At 57.7% G+C, this 19771-nt stretch overlaps 1 protein-coding gene across 1 annotated transcript in view; it reads right to left on the bottom strand.

Moving 5' to 3' along the window:
- Window positions 1–19771, bottom strand: part of STIM1 (stromal interaction molecule 1) — a 65535-nt gene that overhangs the window by 1464 nt on the left and 44300 nt on the right. The window contains exons 6-10 of the mRNA XM_061351873.1: window positions 17363–17540; window positions 13730–13897; window positions 12533–12633; window positions 11894–12129; window positions 7279–7678 (exon numbers count right to left, since the gene is read on the bottom strand). Of these exons, the coding sequence (XP_061207857.1) occupies window positions 7279–7678; window positions 11894–12129; window positions 12533–12633; window positions 13730–13897; window positions 17363–17540 (1083 nt within the window). The remainder of the gene's footprint in view (window positions 1–7278; window positions 7679–11893; window positions 12130–12532; window positions 12634–13729; window positions 13898–17362; window positions 17541–19771) is intronic.

The following is a 19771-nucleotide window of genomic DNA, read 5'->3' as shown; positions in this document are numbered from 1 at the left end:
CAGCCCATTGCTCCCACTGCCTCATCCATGGTTCTGCTGTTGTCCCAGTGCCAGGAGACTGTGTTGGCACCCCTGGGGATGGGGGCACTCATCCAGCACAGCACAGGGGGCTGATCGCTGCCTGCACCGACCTGCGCTCATCCCATGGGGAAGCTGGAAGGAAGCACTGGACAGGGAAGCAGAACCAGAGGGATGGAGCCCGATCCATGAGGCAGCAGCAAGCGCCCAGCCCTGAGCTCATGGGTCCAAAGTGAGCGGCTGTGGCTGCAGCCATTGGGAACCCCACCCAGGGTGGTTGGGTGCTGCTGGGCTGTGCTGAGCCAGCAGCTCCCTCCCATTCCCTGCAAGCACTCTGGATCCCGGTGGAGCCGGGCCCTGCAGCACCAAGCACTGCAGAGCCCTGACCCCGATGCTCTGCCCGCTGCAGGATGGGGGCACCTTCCTCAGGGGGTTCCTCTGCACTGCTCAGCTCACCCCATGTGGGTGCTGCTGCTCTGCCCCCGTTACCCCTGGGCGAGCCAGGCACAGACCTCTAATCCCGGCGGCAGGAATTAGAGGTCCGTTGCTCCCCATTGCCATGCCTGAGCCGCTGCCTGCAGACCCGCTGCTGCACAGTGGTTTGTGCCCCCCAGCCTGGTGCCACTTGGGGTCGCAAACGGTGCTTAAGGGCATTGCCCGGCCTGAGGAGCTCCCAGGCCCTTTGGGAAGCGGAGAGTGGGAGGTAGGAGAAGGGAGGAATGGGGATCCCCACATTGCTGCTGGACCTGACACCCCCATGGTCCCTGCTGAACGTGGAGCTGGACCAAGAGCTCTGGCTGCCACCTACCCTAACGCTGGCCTCAAGGCTGGGCTGCCACAGGGCCACCAGCCCTGGCACTGAGGGGCAACGGGGGACCTGTCCTGTGCTTCACCCAGAGCCTGCGCTGGCCAAAGGCAAGGAGCATGGAATGGGAAAGGGGAATGGAGAGAAACGAGAGAAGCAGAAGGGGGGGAGAACGGAAGGGAGGTGCTCACCGGCTCCTCGGCCCCGGCTGTTCCCAGCACAGAGCCCCCATGCGGCCAAGCCCTGGGATGTTTCACTGTGCCCTGCCTCAGCACCAAGCCCACCCAGCACAGTGAGGAGCCCCTGGATCCTCTTCTACCGCATCACCACCACCAGTAGCATCAGGGCTCGGAGGCAGCAAAGGAGGCAGGATGAGAGAAGCTCTCTCAGTGCATTGGAGGCTCCCAGGCAGGGCAGGGAGGATGCTCAGGAGGTGACAGCAGCAGCACAGCATCACCCAATGCAAGTGCACAGCACAAGGTGTGGTGAGGGGCAGGAAAGACCCTCCTCAGATCATCACCCCCGGGATGGGAACAAGGGTGGGTTTTAACTGAACCACCCCAATAAACCCGGGTCCCTGCTGAGCTGCTCCATGGGGACACGTGGAGAAAAGGGGCACTGAAAACCCTTGGGGTGGACAGGATCCAGCGCAGGATCCACTGAGAGCCCAGGGGTGGAGATGGGCTTGGAGCAAGCTGCTCTAGTGCAAGGTGCCCCTTGGAACACTCCAGGAACAGGAGGGGCTTTAAGGTCCCTTCATCCCAAAGCTGGCTGGGATTCTGTGCCAGGGGAGGTGGGAATGCATGGGGACACGACCCCCTGGTGCACACTGGCTTTGCTGGAGAGCAAGGGGAAGGGGATATTCCTGAGCCCAGCGCTGGGACAAGAGGGGAGAAAAGAGCATCACCAGGATGATGCCAGGCACTCTGGGAGGGGCTCAGCCAAAAAGGGCTGGGTTTGTGTCGGACCGGATGACCTTTGTTTGAAGGTCTCCTCCAACCCAAACTGCTCCAGGATTCCACCCCGCTGAGTTTCGCAAGGCCGATGCTCCTGGATCGTGTGCCACATGCTCAGGAGGAAACGGTGGCCCAGGACAGGGGAGACCTTCTTAGTGCATATAAATATATAACGGGGGAGTGTCCCGAGGATGGAGCCAGGCTCTTCTCAGTGGCAAACAATGATAGGACAAGGGGCAATGGGTACAAACTGGAACACAAGAGGTGCCACTTAAACTCCTTCTCAGTGAGGTGACAGAACACTGGACCAGGCTGCCCAGGGAGGTTGTGGAGTCTCCTTCTCTGGAGCCATTCAAAACCCGTTCCTGTGTAACCTTATCTGGGTGTTCCTGCTCTGCAGGGGGATTGGACTGGATGAGCTTTTGAGGACCCTTCCCATCTCTAGCATGCTGTGATGCTGTGATGCTGTGATGCTGTGATGCTGTGACAGAGCCAGCCTCAATGGGGCACGGGAAGGCCCCTTCAGAGGAAGCACCTGTGTGGTGCAGCAGGAGCTACCGAACTCCCATCCCTCTGGAAGGCTCAGGCCAACTGAGCAGGGAGCACCCAGGAGCCTCACATCAGCACGTTCCCAGTGCCAGGCACACTGCTGCAGTGCTCACAGCCGGGGACCCTGCAGTCTGAGAGCAAAGCCAACGCGTTCACCTGCATGAAGGCAGGATGCTCGTGCTGCTGCTCTACCCGCTTCCACCTGCGCCTCCTGGACCCACCGTGGCGAGAGGGTGAGCAAATGGGAACGGGCTCACTTGGCAAAGGGAAGGAGCAGAGAGCAAAGCATGGGGTAAGGGAAGAGCGGCAGTGGTGGAGGGAGAGAGGGCAGGGCAGGAGGATGAGGGGGTGACAGCATCAATACACATCCTGCCTCAGGTCTGCAGCCCAGGGAGCGGCTTCCCCTGGTGGCTCCCCTCTACACCCCAGCAGCGGGCTGCAGGGAAGCCCAGGGTGACTGACACGAAAGCTGGCCTTGGTCCACCAGCCTCACACAGCCCTTGCTGCACGTACCATCGCCTGCCCTCACCAGCAACACCCACAGCTGCACAGCTATACCCCATCTGTATATATATATATATAAATACATATATAGGCACTAGGACAGCAAAGGCTTCCCCTATGGCAGAATCAGATTTGCCATGTGGCTGTTATTCCACTGTGCTCACCCTGCCACAGTCTGAGGCTTTAGAAAGGGCTTTGACATTGCAAATCCAAGATTCCGCTCTGTACAGCTGGGAAGGATGCTTTCTGCTGGAGTCACTGCTAAAGGGGCTGCAGGGAACCTGGAGAGGGGCTTGGGACAAGGGCCTGTAGGGCCAGGCCAAGGGGAATGGCTTGAACCTGCCCGAGGGGAGACTGAGCTGAGCTCTTAGGCAGAAGCTCTTCCCTGTGAGGGTGCTGAGGCGCTGGCACAGGGTGCCCAGAGAAGCTGTGGCTGCCCCATCCCTGGCAGTGCTCAAGGCCAGGTTGGACACAGGGGCTTGGAGCAAGCTGCTCCAGTGGAAGGGGTCCCTGGCAGGGGTTGGAGATGGATGGGCTTTAAGGTCTCTCCCATTCCATGATTCTATGCTTACTGACACTCTCCTTCTGCTCTGGCTGCCAGCTCCCATCCCTGCTGGAAAAGGGCCACCGGCATGGGGATTTGGTCCTGCGCTCCCATCTCCATCAGCTTTATCCCCATGAAGCAGGCTCTGGCAGCAGAAACCTCTGTGCACGCAGCAGCCTCCAACCCCTCTCCCCCTCCCAGGGACACCCACGAACGTCAACAGCCACACAGCAGCCCTGGAAACGGGAACAGCTCTGACCTTATTTGCACCGGATCCTCTGAAGCCAATTGCAAAAGAGAAGCAAAGAGTGAGGAGTTCAGGAAACAACTCATGGCCACGGCCTGGCCTGGAGAGCAGCTCCCTGCCAGCAGAGCCCCACACGGCTCGCACAGGCAGGAGTGACCCCGAGCTCGGCTGAGGTGGTTTCTGTCGTGGGGTCCCACCAACACCGGCATCTGCTGGGTACCAGAGGGGCTAAAGCGATGCAGGCGCCCAGGGCAGCGCTCCCCTCCTATCGGGAGCCAGGGATGGGGGGCTCCGTTCTCATCCTTGCCAATGCCTCCCTGGGAGCCTCTCTCAGCCTCAGCTTCCCCATGTGTTCTGCTGGCCTCTTTGGGAGGCCCTGGAGCTCGAGGGATGCATGGAAGGGCCTCCAGGACCGGTTATAGGAAAGAGAGGGAGCGAGCCATGGGCTCGTGCCTCCGCGGCGCTGCCTCTGAGGAAGCATCTGAGCGGGATCTGCTGCTGATGCAGTGGGACAAAAAACCAAAAGCAACAAAGTAAGAAGACATCTGGGCAGCCAGTTCTTCATTCCTGCTCCCTGAAATGAACGGGGAATGGATGAGGATGGATTTGGAGCCGTCTGTTATTGTGGAGCTGAAGCACATCACACCTACAGGGAAAGATCTCACTCTGCAAAACTCCGCTGCTAAAGCAACAATCAGCATCATAGGATAGTTAGGGTTGGAAAGGACCTTAAGATCATCAAGTTCCAACCCCCTGCCATGGGCTGGGACACCTCACACTAAACCATGGCACCCAAGGCTCTGTCCAACCTGGCCTTGAACACTGCCAGGGATGGAGCATTCACAACCTCCCTGGGCACCCATTCCAGTCCCTCAGCACCCTAACAGGAAAGAATTTCCTCCTTATATCCTATCTAAACTTCCCCTGTTTAAGTTTTAACCCATTACCCCTAATGAAGTCCCTAATGAAGAGTCCCTCCCCAGCATCCCTATAGGCCCCCTTCAGATACTGGAAGCTGCTCTGAGGTCTCCATGCAGCTTCTCTTCTCCAGGCTCAACAGCCCCAATGTTCTCAGCCTGGCTCCATACAGGAGCTGCTCCAGCCCCTGAGCATCCTCGTGGCCTCCTCTGGACTTGTTCCAACAGCTCCATGTCCTTCTGATGTTGAGGACCCCAGAACTGCACACAGTGCTGCAGGTGAGGTCTCACGAGAGCAGAGCAGAGGGGCAGGATCACCTCCTTCGCCCTGCTGGTCACGCTCCTTCTGATGCAGCCCAGGATACGGTTGCTTTCTGGGCTCAAGCGCACACTGAAGCCGGCTCATGTTCATTTTCTCATGGACCAGCACCCCCAAGTCCTTCTCCTTGGGCTGCTCTGAATCTCTTCTCTGCCCAGCCTGTAGCTGTGCCTGGGATTGCTCCGACCCAGGTGTAGGACCTTGCACTTGGCATGGTTGAACTCCATGAGGTTGGCATCAGCCCACCTCACAATCCTGCACCACCAGATGTCCTTGCTATGTGAAGAGAGAGAAACCAGTCCTACCTTCCACTGAGGCTACTGAGTGCCCGTGGGGAGCAAGGGGATGAGCTGTTCATTGTCTCCTGATGACCTCCCAGCACCATTTGCCTTGTCAAAGGGGATCCCAAAGTCATCCCACACTTCCCTGTGCCACTCTCAGGGGACTGAGCCTTTACCCTGGTCAGCAGTTGTGTCACAGCCTCAGCTGCAAAGAGGAACGATGCTCATCCAGCTCTTCCTGAAGCAGTTCCCAGCCCTCAGGCTGCCGGGGGAGCCTCCTCCCCAGCGGGCAGGAAGGTCGATGACAAACAGGGAATGTGTGATGCTACCAGAAGCATTCCCGGCTTTATCGGTCAAACTGGGGCAGCTGCGCTCGAGCAGGCAGCGATTCTCTTCAGTTCTAACTGCACTCCTCCTCTTGATCCCAACCCAAAGATCACTGAATTAACCCAGCCCTTGCTCTATAACTGCTCACTGTGGGCAAGGGCAGGAATTCCCCTGTCTCAGTATGCCAGAATCCCAATGCCCGGGGCTGGGGGATGCTCCGGTCCAAAGAGCAGCTCAGCAAATTACCAAGGGGTGAGACATGCACAGCAGAGACACCAGGAGACACCTGCACCCACAGGCAGAGGCCCCTGTGGATGGAAGGAATAATGGTACAGCGTGCTGGCATGAATGAAGTGGTGATGGGGAATGCTGTCCTGCCTGGATAAATGAACACGAAGGACGTTGCCCCTCTCAGCCTCCTCCCTGAGGGACTTCCAGCCCTTTCCCAGAGCCTGTTCCCTAACTGAGGACAAGGAGAGCACTGGGATTTTCACCATAGAGAAAGCACAGACCAGAGATGGAACAACTGAGCCACGGTCACAGGCAGCTCCCGGGAGGATGGTGCTGGGGCACTGGCACAGGGTGCCCAGAGAAGCTGTGGCTGCCCCATCCCTGGCAGTGCTCAAGGCCAGGTTGGACACAGGGGCTTGGAGCAAGCTGCTCCAGTGGAAGGGGTCCCTGCCCGTGGTTTTAGGTGAGCTTTAAGGTCCCTTCATCCCAACCCATTCCATGATTCTATGATCCCTGAAGGCCCATCACAGCCCTTCCACCGTCTGCTTCAGCACTGACACCACCCTGAACCCTGTGCTCTCCAACCACACAAACCGCACACCCAAGGGTTCAAGTGATGCTCCTGCCTCCACTCAGGCTCACACAGCGCCCTGGAGCTGGATGCATCCATGCCCCACGGGGGGGAGCACCTCCAACACTGCTGCCTGTGGACCTCATTCAGAGGAAAGCCCTCAGAGCTGCCCAGGGAAGGGGATCCTCTCCTTGGGGTGCAGAACACCTGAGCCTGGGATGGCTGCTGGAGGCCACCTCACTGCACCCCAGTTAGACCAGACAGGAGACCCCCATCCACGGCCCACCCAATCATTCACCTCTCCAGTGCCAGCAGGTGAATGAGGAGAGATCAGGGATTTAGGGATGTGACCGGTTCCTACTGTACACAGCTCTCCAATCGCTTGGCTGTTACTGGAAAGGACCAAGTTAAACCAGTGATCCAGCAATACGAGGCTCAGCTCCCTCCTCATTAGCTCCTCAGCCCAAACACAACCATGGCTCATCCCCTACCAACAGCCACACAAAACTGGCTGTTTTCTGCCACCTCCTGAGCACAGCACAAACTTCAGCCCCTCCTTGGCCCCACCTCCTATCTCCTGGGAGCCACCCACCCATCGTGTTCCCTTTGCAATTCGCTTGTGAAGACCCCAAGGGAGTCAAGGCATCAAATAAGGTCAGCGTTTGCTTGGTTAGTTGTTACCTTTGTTCTCACAGGAGCATCCATCCCCCAAGGGAAAGACCGACTGATTGAGTGGTACCAAGTGCCCAGGAGCTCCCTTTGCCTTAGCTACAGTTAAACAGGCACTCCTCATGGGCTGTGCACCCACTGAGCTCCCAGCTACGAGGGGATGGACCATGGAGCACCCCTTAGAGGGTCCACTGGCACGGGAGAAACAAACGGGGGTAAATCATGAAATGAAGGCCCAAAAGGAAGGGCCAGAAGGAACGTGGGGGAGAGAGCACCCGAGCAAGCAGCAGCTCTGGGACCCAGCAGGCAAGAGGGAGCTAGAAAAGAAAGAGCAGTATACCCAGAGCTCTCAGTGCGACAGCGAACTCCAGAGGTGACATCAGGAGGGGGCAGGTCAGGGATGGAGTCCGTCTGGAGGAAGTAAGAGGAGGTGGTGTGATGGTAATAGAGAGGGTGGACATGGCAAGCAGGAGCAGATGCAGTGGAGGTGGATGAGGAGGAGCAAGAGGTGGAGGTGGTGGCGGCGGCAGGTGATGGGCTGGAGCCGGGCAGCTCGGAGCTCAAGGACTGTCCAGAGGAGAGGCTGTGCACTCGGCGGAGGGAGACTCTGCCCGCCCGGTACTGGGCCGGCTGCCCCGGCTCATTCTGGCCTTGCACGTAACTCTCTACCAACCTCTGCGATCCATGGGCGTGCTGGGGGTCCACCAGGCGCTGGCGAACTGTGCTGGGCAAGGCAGGAGCTGCGGGAGACAAAGGGGACAAGGCTGAAGGAGCTGCAAAGAGACCGTGCATCGCATGAGCGGGCACCCGCGCCACGGCCGCCACCCCACCCTGAGCCCCAAGTTACAGTGCTTTGATGCAGAAGCATGATTAAGGTGGTGCTACCGCTTCACATGCTGGATTAATGCCCAGCGCATGGAAAACTCTGACGTTGCTGCTGTAGGTGCTTGCTGAACACCTTATCTGATCAGCTGGCTCCAAGCAGAAAGTGCCTGCATGACTCATCCTGCCCCAGTTGACATCAGAGCTACCACCCAGGCTCCCTTCGGAGCACGGGGAGTGGGTACTTTCAGGGCATGATTCATTCCACCCAAGCACAGGCACTGAAACCCTTTGGATGCTTCATGCCTTGGGAGTGCCCAGAGGAGCTGGGGCTGCCCCATCCCTGGCAGTGCTCAAGGGCAGGTTGGACACAGGGGCTTGGAGCAAGCTGCTCCAGTGGAAGGGGTCCCTGCCCCATGCAGGGGTTGGAACTGGAGGAGCTTTAAGGTCCCTTCATCCCAAAACCTTCTGTGATGCTCTGACCACAGTGACCTTTCAGGCCACCCAGCCCTACCTGCCCAGTAACACAGGTCAGGGACCTGAGCCTATTCCCTACCCCACCTCTGCACAGCACCTACACACCAAGCTGGGGCCAGGGTCTGCCTGCAGGGAGGCAGAGGGAGGCTCCTTCCCTGCATGGCCATTTCTGCTACTCATCTCCATCAGCAGATGGAAAACCAAGGATCCGAGGGGCTGCATCTCCACCCTGCACACAACCAGGGGGGTCGGATTTAACCCATTAGCTGTGATTTCCACACAAGACATTCCTTCCTTGGCAGGAGATAAGGTGTTCAGGTTGGTTCAGGATTTCTTACATACGTAACAAATGGATGTACAAACGGGTTAAAAAGGTGAAGAGAGGAAAGCTGAGAATGGAGTGGAAAGAGAGCTCCTTTGGGAATCAAAGAACCAGCAAATCACTGCTATAAACCCGAGAGCTGGAACACATCTCCTGCAGCTCAGCTCACTCCAGCAGTCACACTGAGGGATCCCACCTGGGCTCTGTTTCAAGTGGAAGAAGGGATGAGCAGCGTTGCTGCTGGCACATCCCTGGGGGGAATCACAGTTCCCCTCGCAGGGTCCCACCGCCCACGTTTGCTGCTTCACTTGACTGCAGTGTCCATGGGGAAGCTTTCCCTGGAGCTCCTGACAGCATCCACGTTACAGCTCAAGAGGGTTTTTCCTCTTAAGGGCTGCAGGGCTGAGTTAAGGAAAATCAAGGTACACGGGGCCAAGGTGGGAACAAACCCCCTGCTCTGGTGGGGCTGCAGGAACCTGCTCCTGTGGATGGGCAGGGACCTGGGGCTGGGAGTGAGCATGGAGGAGGGCATGGAGCTGCTGCGAGGGCTGGAGCAGCTCTGCCATGGAGCCAGGCTGAGAGAGCTGGGCTGGGGCAGCCTGGAGAAGAGAAGGCTCCTGAAGGGGAGACCTGAGAGCAGCTCCAGTGCCTAAAGGGGCTGCAGGGAACTGGGAGAGGGGCCTGGGACAAGGGCCTGTAGGGCCAGGCCAAGGGGAATGGCTTGAACCTGCCCGAGGGGAGACTGAGCTGAGCTCTTAGGCAGAAGCTCTTCCCTGTGAGGGTGCTGAGGCGCTGGCACAGGGTGCCCAGAGAAGCTGTGGCTGCCCCATCCCTGGCAGTGCTCAAGGCCAGGTTGGACACAGGGGCTTGGAGCAAGCTGCTCCAGTGGAAGGGGTCCCTGCCCGTGACAGGGGTTGGAGCTGGAGGGGCTTTAAGGTCCCTTCCAACCCATTCTGTGGAAACCAGAGGCTGCTCCAGCCCCTGCTGTGCCTGTGCAGCAGCAATGAGCACTGACAGGGATCCAGCTTTGCAGAATAACGGGGGATTTCTGCTCCAGGTTTCTCTTTCCCTTGGGCCAAGCTTTTCCCTGTAGAGGGTTTGGTTTTTCCCTGCTGCTCATTCCTCATCTACCAGCTCAACACCTCACCCCTTGTGCTCTCCTCCTTTGCCACACAGCCTGTGATAAGCTCAGGATCGAAGGCACAGCGGCCCCTCACTTCCCTCAAGCATCACCTCCCTCCAGGCACTGGAGGCTTTATCCCCCTTAGCCAAACACGCTGCTCATCATCGTGAGGAAGAGCATGACCTGCCCTGCTGCTGCATGTGCTCATCCTCCTCCATGCACAGTGGTCAGCATTTGGCATCACTCTATGAAGGGGAGGCTTCCAGCCAAAACCAGGAGGCTCAGAGCTGAGCAGGTCATCCCCATAGCCCAGCATGGGGACCAGGGGGACAAATCAGCACACAGGTGGCATTGCTCAATTAATTTCAGGGTCCCGAGGGAAGAAAGGCACCGTGATGCAGAGCAGCCCCATGGGAGGGACCAGGAGCAGCCTTGGCTGGCAGTGGAGTGGCCGGAGAAGGAGGAGGGATGGGAAAGGGAACAGTACCACCTCCTCCCAGCCCAGCCTGAATCCTTCATCTCCACCTCAGGACTAAACCAAGGGAGACCAAGGCTCTGGATTTCCTACTGGATTGGTTTTAACAGCAAACCCAAGAGCACGTGAGCGAACTGTGATTCTTCATCCCAGCGGACTCTTCCCCGGGGTTAGTCGAGATGCTGAGGGCTCAGTGAAGAGAGGGACAGCCATTAGTTCAGCCGTGGCAGAAAGGTGGGAAACTGGTGTATGGGTTTTAGTCCAGAGAAAGGGCAGACCCAAACCAAATGAAGATAAAAGTGAAGAGAACCAAACCAGGGTATTTCCAGAGGGACTGTTCCTCCGAGGACAGAGACGAGCGGTCACTGAACCTGCGCCCGAAAAGCCAGGCTGCATCTGGGATGGGCCAGCAGGAGAGAGAACAGGGATTTACCAGGAGAACCAGCACGGGCAGTGGGCAGCACCCTGACAGGGCTGGGCAGGGGAACCCCCCGCTTCGATCCTGAACCACTCTGGGTACAGCAAGAGAGAAGAAGCCTCCAGGGAAAGGCCACAGCTCCCTCGCTTTGGGAATGGGGTGCCCAGCGCTGGCTCCAGTTATTCCTGCAGGGATGTGGATGGGCACTGGGGAGCAAGGCAGGATGCAGGCAGCAGCCAGGCTGCCAGCCCTGCAGACAGAGCTGCTGCAAGGCTCTCACTTGAGGTGTCTTGAGCACAGCATGAGGAAGCTGAGGCTTCAACCCCGGGAGGCAGCCTCACACCTCTGCAGCTCCCATCCTCTGTGCTTTGGGTGCTCCTTAGGATGCTCCTCCAGACACCCCTCCCTCATCTGCACCTTGCAAGTGTTTTAGAGAGCTGCCTACCTTGGTTTCTAATGGCAAGTGGCAATCACAGGGACTAACAGGATACAGTTATGTGTTTGAGGCTTTAAACATTCCCTATGCACACCCAACCCCATAAATCCCCAACCCCTCATGTTTGCTGGGCTCTGGATCACACAGATACCCCTGTTCCTGCTGCCTTGACATCCTGCAGACACCCCAGATTCTCAGAGCTCTGCCTTCATCCCCCCATCACCCTGAGCCAACCATGGCATTCACCTCCAGACCTTCAGAGCATCTCCCCAGAGCCTAATGGCATGGACAGACATGGCCTGCAGCACAGATGGAACCCCAAGACTCGGCAGTTCCTACCCCCAACTTCCACCCAGTTACACAGACCTGGTTTTGATGAAGTCTGGAAGAAGCCTTCCAGTGCCTAAAGGGGCTGCAGGACAAGGAGAGGGGCTGGGACAAGGGCCTGTAGGGCCAGGCCAAGGGGAATGGCTTGAACCTGCCTGAGGGGAGACTGAGCTGAGCTCTGAGGCAGAAGCTCTTCTCTGTGAGGGTGCTGAGGCGCTGGCACAGGGTGCCCAGAGAAGCTGTGGCTGCCCCATCCCTGGCAGTGCTCAAGGCCAGGTTGGACACAGGGGCTTGGAGCAAGGTGCTCCAGTGGAAGGGGTCCCTGCCTGGGGCAGGGGTTGGAGCTGGAGGAGCTTTAGGGTCCCTTCAACCCAAACCCTTCTGTTACTCTGATTCCTGACCCTTAAGCACTAACAGTTGGGCCCGGGTCATTCCAAATCCATCTCGGATACCTCAGCTCCTCCTAGCACACAGGAACTGCTGCTCCAGGCCTGCCCCACGCTGCAGCACCCAGCACCTGCAGCGCCCCAGGCTGAGCGCACAGGGACTACGTACATTGTATGGACATGGGAGACACGATCTCTTCGTCCAGGTCATCCACGTCATCAGTCATGATGAAGTGCGAGGGGTTGGGCCGGGGGGTGCCCATCCAGCTGGGGTCGATGTTGAGGGCTGATGCCAGGCTGTGGATGCCCGGGTTGTTGACGATCTGGAAGCCACAGAGCAGCTCGATCTGCTGCCAGCGATGCAGGCGCTCCCGCAGCGCCGCCGTCACCTCGCTCAGCGCTTGCCTGGAAGCAGGGGTCAAACAGGGACATGTGGGCAATGGAAGAGAACCACACCTGGAAGTGCCTAAAGCAGGGGACCCAGAGGTTCAGCTCTGGATCCCTGGGCTTGAGACATCTCTCATTGCACTCCCAGGATTCTACACACAACGGGGTGGGCATCGCAGGGTAACGGGTCAGGAATCCCAGCACATCCCCAATCCTTCTGACAGGGTTTCGAACTACTCTTCCTAACTGTGTTGGTTTGACACAGAATTTAAAGGTTATTGGTTAAAAGGAGCAAGTCCAACCCCAGCTCAGTCAACAGGACACACGTGCAGCAAAATGAGACCAAGAGCGCTTGCGGCTACAGCGCGCTCACATCTATGAGGAGAGGGGAGCAGGAACAAGGGATTGAGCAGACACTCACTTTGCAGTCAGGATTTTGTGGTCGACATCATCCAGAGAGGAGCTGTGAGCAACGTGGAACGTTCCAAACAGGGTGTTCCGCTTCTTCTTGATCTTTTCAGCCTGGAACATCAACACAAGAAGGTCACAGGAAGAAGAGGACCTCGGGTGGCCTCCAGGCCAAGAACGTCCTGGATGGGGCAGCCAGAAATAGGGCCGGCAGCTGCCTGCACACATGGGTGTGAATAGTGTGAATTGTGGTTCACCGAGGGATGTTATCCCTCCTCCTGCAGCCGGTGAGGGATTGCCAGCAGCCAGGAAGCAGCTGCGGGGCTCCTGCTCCTCCTGGTCCCTCTCCTGGTTCCCCAAGGCTCACAGCGAATGGCTCTGATGAAGCTTGTTCTGGCTTTCCCAGGACCAAACTACCAAGCACAGTTAATGCCCTGGGGCTCTTGGTCTGGGGAAGCAGTTTGTAGTTTGAGGTTGGCTCTCTTCCCCTTTGTGCAGAAGTCTCCCCGTTAAAGGAGTGCGACATCAAAGCGGGGTGGAATTTAGCTCCACCGATCTAGTGGCCTTATCCTGAAACTCTGACCAAGGACATGGACAGGAGAGCTGGGAGAGCAGAGGGAAACGCAGTGTTAAAGTGTCTGCAGTAAGCACATAGCAAGGAAGGGTTCTTACACTCTGCCAGCTCTGGCTGCTGTGTGTGTCCACAGACACAAACACGCTGCAACAGCATCCCTGCACCGCAGAGCTTTCTGGTTGCCACAGCCCATTTGAACCAACTGGGAAAGCAGAAATGATTCATCTCTACAGATCATACCCATGCTCAACATGGGGTTGCCCAGGCACGTACATGACCTACAGCAGGGATTATGCTTAATAGGTGCAAACCCTGCTGCTTACTAAGGACCCACAGGGCAGAGATCCCTTTCCCACACCTTCCCTGGGCTGCAGCACACTGAGGACGTGGTAACGCAGCTCATGGGCATGCCCTGGTCAGGGCATCGCTCAGCACCATCCTCCAGAGCTCAAGGCCAGGCTGGCTGACACGGTCCCTAACCATGAAGGGGTGGAACTGGGTGCCCTCAAGGTCCTTTCCAACCCAAACCAGTCTGGGATTCTATGATTAAAAAGGCAATGAAGAAGCAGCCAACTGTGCCAGCTGCACCCCCCAAACCCAGGGGAGCACCCAGGGTGCGGACACCGATGTTCTCACCCCTTCCTTGGCCACCAGCAGCTGCTTCTCAGCGTTCTGCTTCTTGATGTTGTAGTACTGGACCTCCACCTCGTGCGTCAGCTGCAGCCACTTCTGCAGGGCCTCGGGCGCAGCCCAGCTGCAGTGCGACTCCAGCTCCTTCTCGGCGTTCTTGAGCGCCATGCGGACCTGCGGGACAAGCACCCCTGCACTGCAGCGGCTGAGAGCACACTGTGTACTGCATGGACCTGCGGGACAAGCACCCCTGCACTGCAGCGGCTGAGAGCACACTGTGCACTGCATGGACCTGCAGGACAAGCACCCCTGCACTGCAGCGGCTGAGGGCACACTGCACTGCATGGACCTGCAGGACAAGCACCGCTGCACTGCATGGACCTGCGGGACAAGCACCCCTGCACTGCAGCGGCTGAGGGCACACTGTGCACTGCATGGACCTGCGGGACAAGCACCCCTGCACTGCAGCGGCCGAGGGCACACTGTGCACTGCATGGACCTGCGGGACAAGCACCCCTGCCCAGGCAGCGTCACCCCCAGCGCCCAGCCTGCCCCTTGTCAGACAACAGCAGGAAGAGGAAGGCTCTGCACGGCTTCACCTCTCTCGGCACAGAAGCAGAAGTTGCTTTGAGAGGGGATGGGCAAGGGAGAGGGAGCGCGGCAGCGCAGCCATCGACAGGCAACAGCATCCTGGTACCTGAAGGGGCTGCAGGAAACATGGGGAGAGGGGCTTGGGACAAGGGCCTGTAGGGCCAGGCCAAGGGGAATGGCTTGAACCTGCCCGAGGGGAGACTGAGCTGAGCTCTTAGGCAGAAGCTCTTCCCTGTGAGGGTGCTGAGGCGCTGGCACAGGGTGCCCAGAGAAGCTGTGGCTGCCCCATCCCTGGCAGTGCTCAAGGCCAGGTTGGACACAGGGGCTTGGAGCAAGCTGCTCCAGTGGAAGGGGTCCCTGCCCTGGCAGGGGTTGGAGCTGGAGGAGCTTTAAGGTCCCCTCCAAGCCCTTCTGTTTCTGGAACTCTCCATCCCAGCTCTGTCTCCTCCACACCCTTACCCCATCCTGCTGGAGAAAGGAGCGATTACAAATCAGAAATGGGTAGAAGCAAGTCTGAGAGACCCAAACCTTACACAGAGCATTCAGTGCTAGCGCCCAGCACAAACTAACACCTCTCTGCCATTGCAGACACGGAGGGGCTTCAGCAGCCTGACACAAGCCCTGCAGGTGTAGCCAAAGGCACCGGCTCACAGCCAGGCCCTGAAGTCCCGTTCTGGATGGATCCTGGAGGACACTTGCAAGATCCACCAAGAAGCAGCAAGGAGGCACCACACAGGAGAGGTCAAGGGCTTACAGCCCTTAGGTGTGATTTAGTCCTGCTGAGCACAACATGGCCTAAATCACAGGCACAGAATGCCCGACCCCAGGCAGGTCTGCTCTTATCCCTCTGCCACCAGCAGCATCGCTCCTACCTCACACAGAGGTGACCACGACCCACACGCATCTGGTATTTAGGACTCAGGAAATGGGACACGGGGGACGTGGGGCAGGGGAGGGCTCAGACCTGGTCAGGAATGTTCCTGGGCACTGGTGGGAAAGGGAAGTGCTGCAGAGCAGCAGCCAAGGAGCAGCGGCCAAACCCAGCCCCTTGGTTCTGCAGGGAACCAACGCAGGCAGGAGTCACTTTGTGAGGCCACGTTCTCCTGTGAAGATTCCCAAGATCCCACTTTGATCAGAACACTTTATAGGGCAAGGACTGATCTCTGGGGCTGCCGCCCTGGCTGGGGTCATGGTCTGGGGGAGGACGACCTAGTGAGGAGAGAGGATGGGTGCGAACAACCCACTATGGGACAGTCCCACCCCAGAAACACACTGCAGCTCCAGTTCATCCCCCAGCTCCAGCAGGAGCTCCCAACCCCCCCAGTATCATTTTAGTGATAAGAACCATCTGCTGCAAAAGAAAGTCTTGGTTTAATATTCCCTGGGACCCAAGAATATCTTAAATGGGATGAGGTTTCTGGTCAGTGGGAGTGACTGGTTAATGTTGGTGGTGGTCTACAGCTCACTGGGACGGTGATCATGTTATAGGCACACAGTGTGGGTCAGGTGGGTAAAACCAGTACTCACCCTGGCAATGCATCCCTCCCAGAGGCCTCTAAGAAACAACAGAGCACTTGAGTCACCTCTTGCATGCCGGGTTTCTCAGCAGGTGCAAAAGGAGGGAGGAGGGATGGGTGAGGAGCACACTGGGTACAGGGGCCTGGGGTACAAGAGGGAGGCTGCACGCTCCTCTTGAGTGCTCCAAGACGAAGTGCCTGGCCTTCGGTTTGTGTGAGTGTGGACATCCCAGTGGGTGTCCTGAAACGGGGCCCAGGGACGTTGCGGGGAGGCTGGATGGGCAGTGAGGAGGATGCCCCATCCCTGGCAGTGCTCAAGGCCACGTTGGACACAGGGGCTTGGAGCAAGCTGCTCCAGTGGAAGGGGTCCCTGCCTGTGGCAGGGGTTGGGAATGGAGGAGCTTTCAGGTCCCTTCCAACCCAAACCATTCCAGTTGGACCAAACCAGTCCCAGGCACCCGTGCACCTCTGGGCTTTGATGTTCCAAGCAGGAAGGGAACTTTCAGTGTGCAGACTGGGCACACGTGGGCTACACTGCCCCATGGTTCCTGGGGACCTGATGGCCCAGGACACTTCTCCCTCCCTTGTCAGTGGAACCCCTCAGTTCCTGTCTTGTTTTCCTCCCCGTCCTCCATGGTGGCAATGAAAGACTGGAGCTGGTCAGGCTGGGGATGTGCTGATGGCCTCAGAATTGCCAAGGCACTTGCTTGGCTCACGCAGTTCCAGCTCACACCAGCTCAGGTTGAACTGATCTATCAATTACAGCCAGGCCAGAACTGTCCCCCAGGGGAGCAGGAAGCAGCCACTGGGTTTGTGGCTCCGGGCAAAGGGAATTCCCAGATGCTCACTCTCTGCCCTCTGTTACTGCAGATGCCGTGAGCATCATCCTTGATTTCCATTATCCCCCTATAGCCTTTGCTGAAGGTCTCAGGGTTTGAGCCTACAATGAACTATTGCACAAATGCTCTGTGTATCCTTCTGGACAAACGTGTTTCACTGTGCCCAGCAGCAGCCTCAGACACAGTATTCCAGACCTGCATTAGGATGTGTAAGCTGGGGACATGGTTTTCCTGCTCATCTAAACATAAAACTAGGGGATTTGAGAACTGCATCCCAACTCTAACTTTGCTGTAGAGATTCTCATCTAGTGCTGACTTTCCTTGGAAGCAAATCTCCCTCTCACCCCTCTCTGATCCACCAGAAAACGCGTTCAGCACAACCAAAGTCACCACAAATCTCTGTAAACCCATGAAGAAATACAAGAGAAAGAGCTCAGGGTTGGGAGTGGGAGTCAGAAGTCACCAGAGGGTTCAACACCGTCCTGTGGGACAGGATGGGATGCTGTGCCCACCAGCACGGTGCCTGCTCCCAGCGTGGTTACAGGGTACAGGGGAGTGGAGGGAGCCCTGGGATCCCCCCTCCACACAGGGCAGTGGCAAAGCAAAGTGGCCGAGCAGGGTAAGCAGAGCACCATGGCTCCCTCAGGGGATGGATGATGAGGCAGGGAGAGGAGCCCCTCGTGCCGCCTTACCTGCTCCAGCTCCTGCTCGGCGTACTTCTGGCGGCTGAGCTCGTTCTCGGTGCCCTCCCGCAGCTCCCGCAGCCGGTGGGCCTCCTGCTTGGCGATGCTGATCTCGTCCTGCAGCTTCTTCTCCAGGTGCACCTTCTCCACCTCCACGGAGCGATGCTCCTCCTGAGCCTTCTGCAGCCTGCAGGACAGGAGAGGACAGGAGAGAGAGCCCCGCGCTGGGTGCGCTGCACTGGTGCCACAGGAGGCCATGGCACGAGGGCTGCCCGGCCACCACCCCCCAGCCCCGCACTGACCCTTCCTGGGTCACAGTCACAGGGGTCTCTATGGGGAAAGTCAAGGAGAAAGCTCCCCATGGCCAGGGGGAAAGGGGATCAGCTCCAGAGTCACAGCTCCAGGTATCAAACACAGCAGGAACCTTCTCAGTTTCCCAAAGGGTTTCCAAGATTCCCATTAATAAGCCTCACATTAACTTCAATTTTCAGTGTTTTTACAAACCCAACACCTTTGCTTTAATGAATCAAAAAGGGAGAAGGAAGAGCTGCCTCAGCAGGTCTAACCAGCCAGATGGGATGTTCTCCTTGCAAGAGCCTTCAAACAGACACACGTCTTAATCTTGCCTGGAAGTTATTCTTTTTCCTCATAACAGAATGAAATCAGTAGGAACTATATATATGACGACCAGAAGTACTAACATAGTCCTTGTACCCATTCAGCAAGGTTCAGCCATTGAGGCTGGGAAGCTTCAGGCCTCTGCAGGACACACCACCACCATCACAATGAGATGCTTCAGGGTTTCGGTGATGTCTGGATGGTTCTGGTGTTTTTCATGGAATCATAATCCCAGACTGGTTTGGGTGGAAGGGAGCTTAAAGCTCCTCCAGCTCCAACCCCTGCCACAGGCAGGGACCCCTTCCACTGGAGCAGCTTGCTCCAAGCCCCTGTGTCCAACCTGGCCTTGAGCACTGCCAGGGATGGGGCAGCCACAGCTTCTCTGGGCACCCTGTGCCAGCGCCTCAGCACCCTCACAGGTAAGAGCTTCACCCCAATGTCCCATCTACTCTTCCCTCTTCCAGGTTGAAGCCATTCCTCCTCCTCCCATCCCTGCATCCCTTGTCCCAAGCCCCTCTCCAGCTTTCCTGCAGCCCCTTTAGGCACTGGAGCTGCTCTCAGGTCTCCCCTTCAGGAGCCTTCTCTTCTCCAGGCTGCCCCAGCCCAGCTCTCTCAGTGACCGCATAAAACTATCCATAAAATGGAAAGAAAAAGCCCCCAGTGGAACCATCTCCACCAGAAATAAGTATTTCAAGGTCATGAAATCTTCTCCCTCAAGACCAACATCCAAACTGGGAAGCAAACCAGCGGGGGGATGTGTCATGTGACAGAGGAGAGGGACAGTGGCACTCAGTGAGCTGGACCTGACCAAGACCACACCTGGAGAGGGGCACTGTGGGGTTTCAGAGCAGCTCCTGCTCATCCCAGACCAGAAGAGGGAAATGCTGCTCCCCAGTTGCTGCTCCCTGCAGCACACACCAAGGTACCCAGCCTGGTGGTGAAGGGCATCACTTGGGTGTGCTCTTGGGCATGCACGGGCAGCAGGGCCCCACCGCTGCCTTTGGGGCCAAGAGGGAAGGCCCTGACTGCTCCACCAAGGACTCCTCTTCCTCAGGCTCCTCCAGGCCCAGTTAAGAGTGTGGACAGGCTGGGCTCTCTCTGCCATCACATTGTCTCTCCTCTTGGAGAAGGCCCAGTTCCAACTGACAGCTCTGCTGAGAACCTCAAGTGTTTTCTCCCCAACCCAAAGAGGCCCTTGCCAGGACATTCCATGCTCCCAGATAAGCCCCTGCTCCCTGCCCTGAGCAGCAGCCCTAAAGCTCTTCCATACTAGGCCTGTGCAAATCCCAAACCACCAAAATATCTCTCGTTAAAGGAGAAATTCCCCCCTCCTGTGACGCAGAAGAGGGGAGGAATCTTATCCTTCAGCTAATTCCCAAGGCACTCCAACACTGTGATTCCCATTATACCCTTCTGCTCTCCTGACAGAGAGCCCGTGCTTGCTCACGTTGGTCATGGACAGAACCATGTTTTGTGTGTGCCATCACCTTCAGACCCAGAGGATTGAGCCACGGTGGCACCATGTGCCCTGAGCTCTCCAAGACAACACAGAGCTACACTTGTAAGCATTAAATTATCATGGGATCCCAGCCTGGTTTGGGATGAAGGGACCCTAAAGCTCCTCCATTCCCAACCCCTGCCCCGGGCAGGGACCCCTTCCCCTGGAGCAGCTTGCTCCAAGCCCCTGTGTCCAACCTGGCCTTGAGCACTGCCAGGGATGGGGCAGCCACAGCTTCTCTGGGCACCCTGTGCCAGCGCCTCAGCACCCTCACAGGGAAGAGCTTCTGCCTAAGAGCTCAG

The sequence above is a fragment of the Neopsephotus bourkii genome, unplaced genomic scaffold, assembly GCF_033783945.1.
Source record: "Neopsephotus bourkii isolate Nb327-2 ecotype Australia unplaced genomic scaffold, CSIRO-AGI_Nbou_v1 NB_614, whole genome shotgun sequence".
NCBI classification, from domain to species: Eukaryota; Metazoa; Chordata; class Aves; order Psittaciformes; family Psittacidae; genus Neopsephotus; species Neopsephotus bourkii.
The sequence above is the reverse complement of the archived record's forward strand: the minus strand, read 5'-3'. Positions and strand labels throughout refer to the sequence as shown.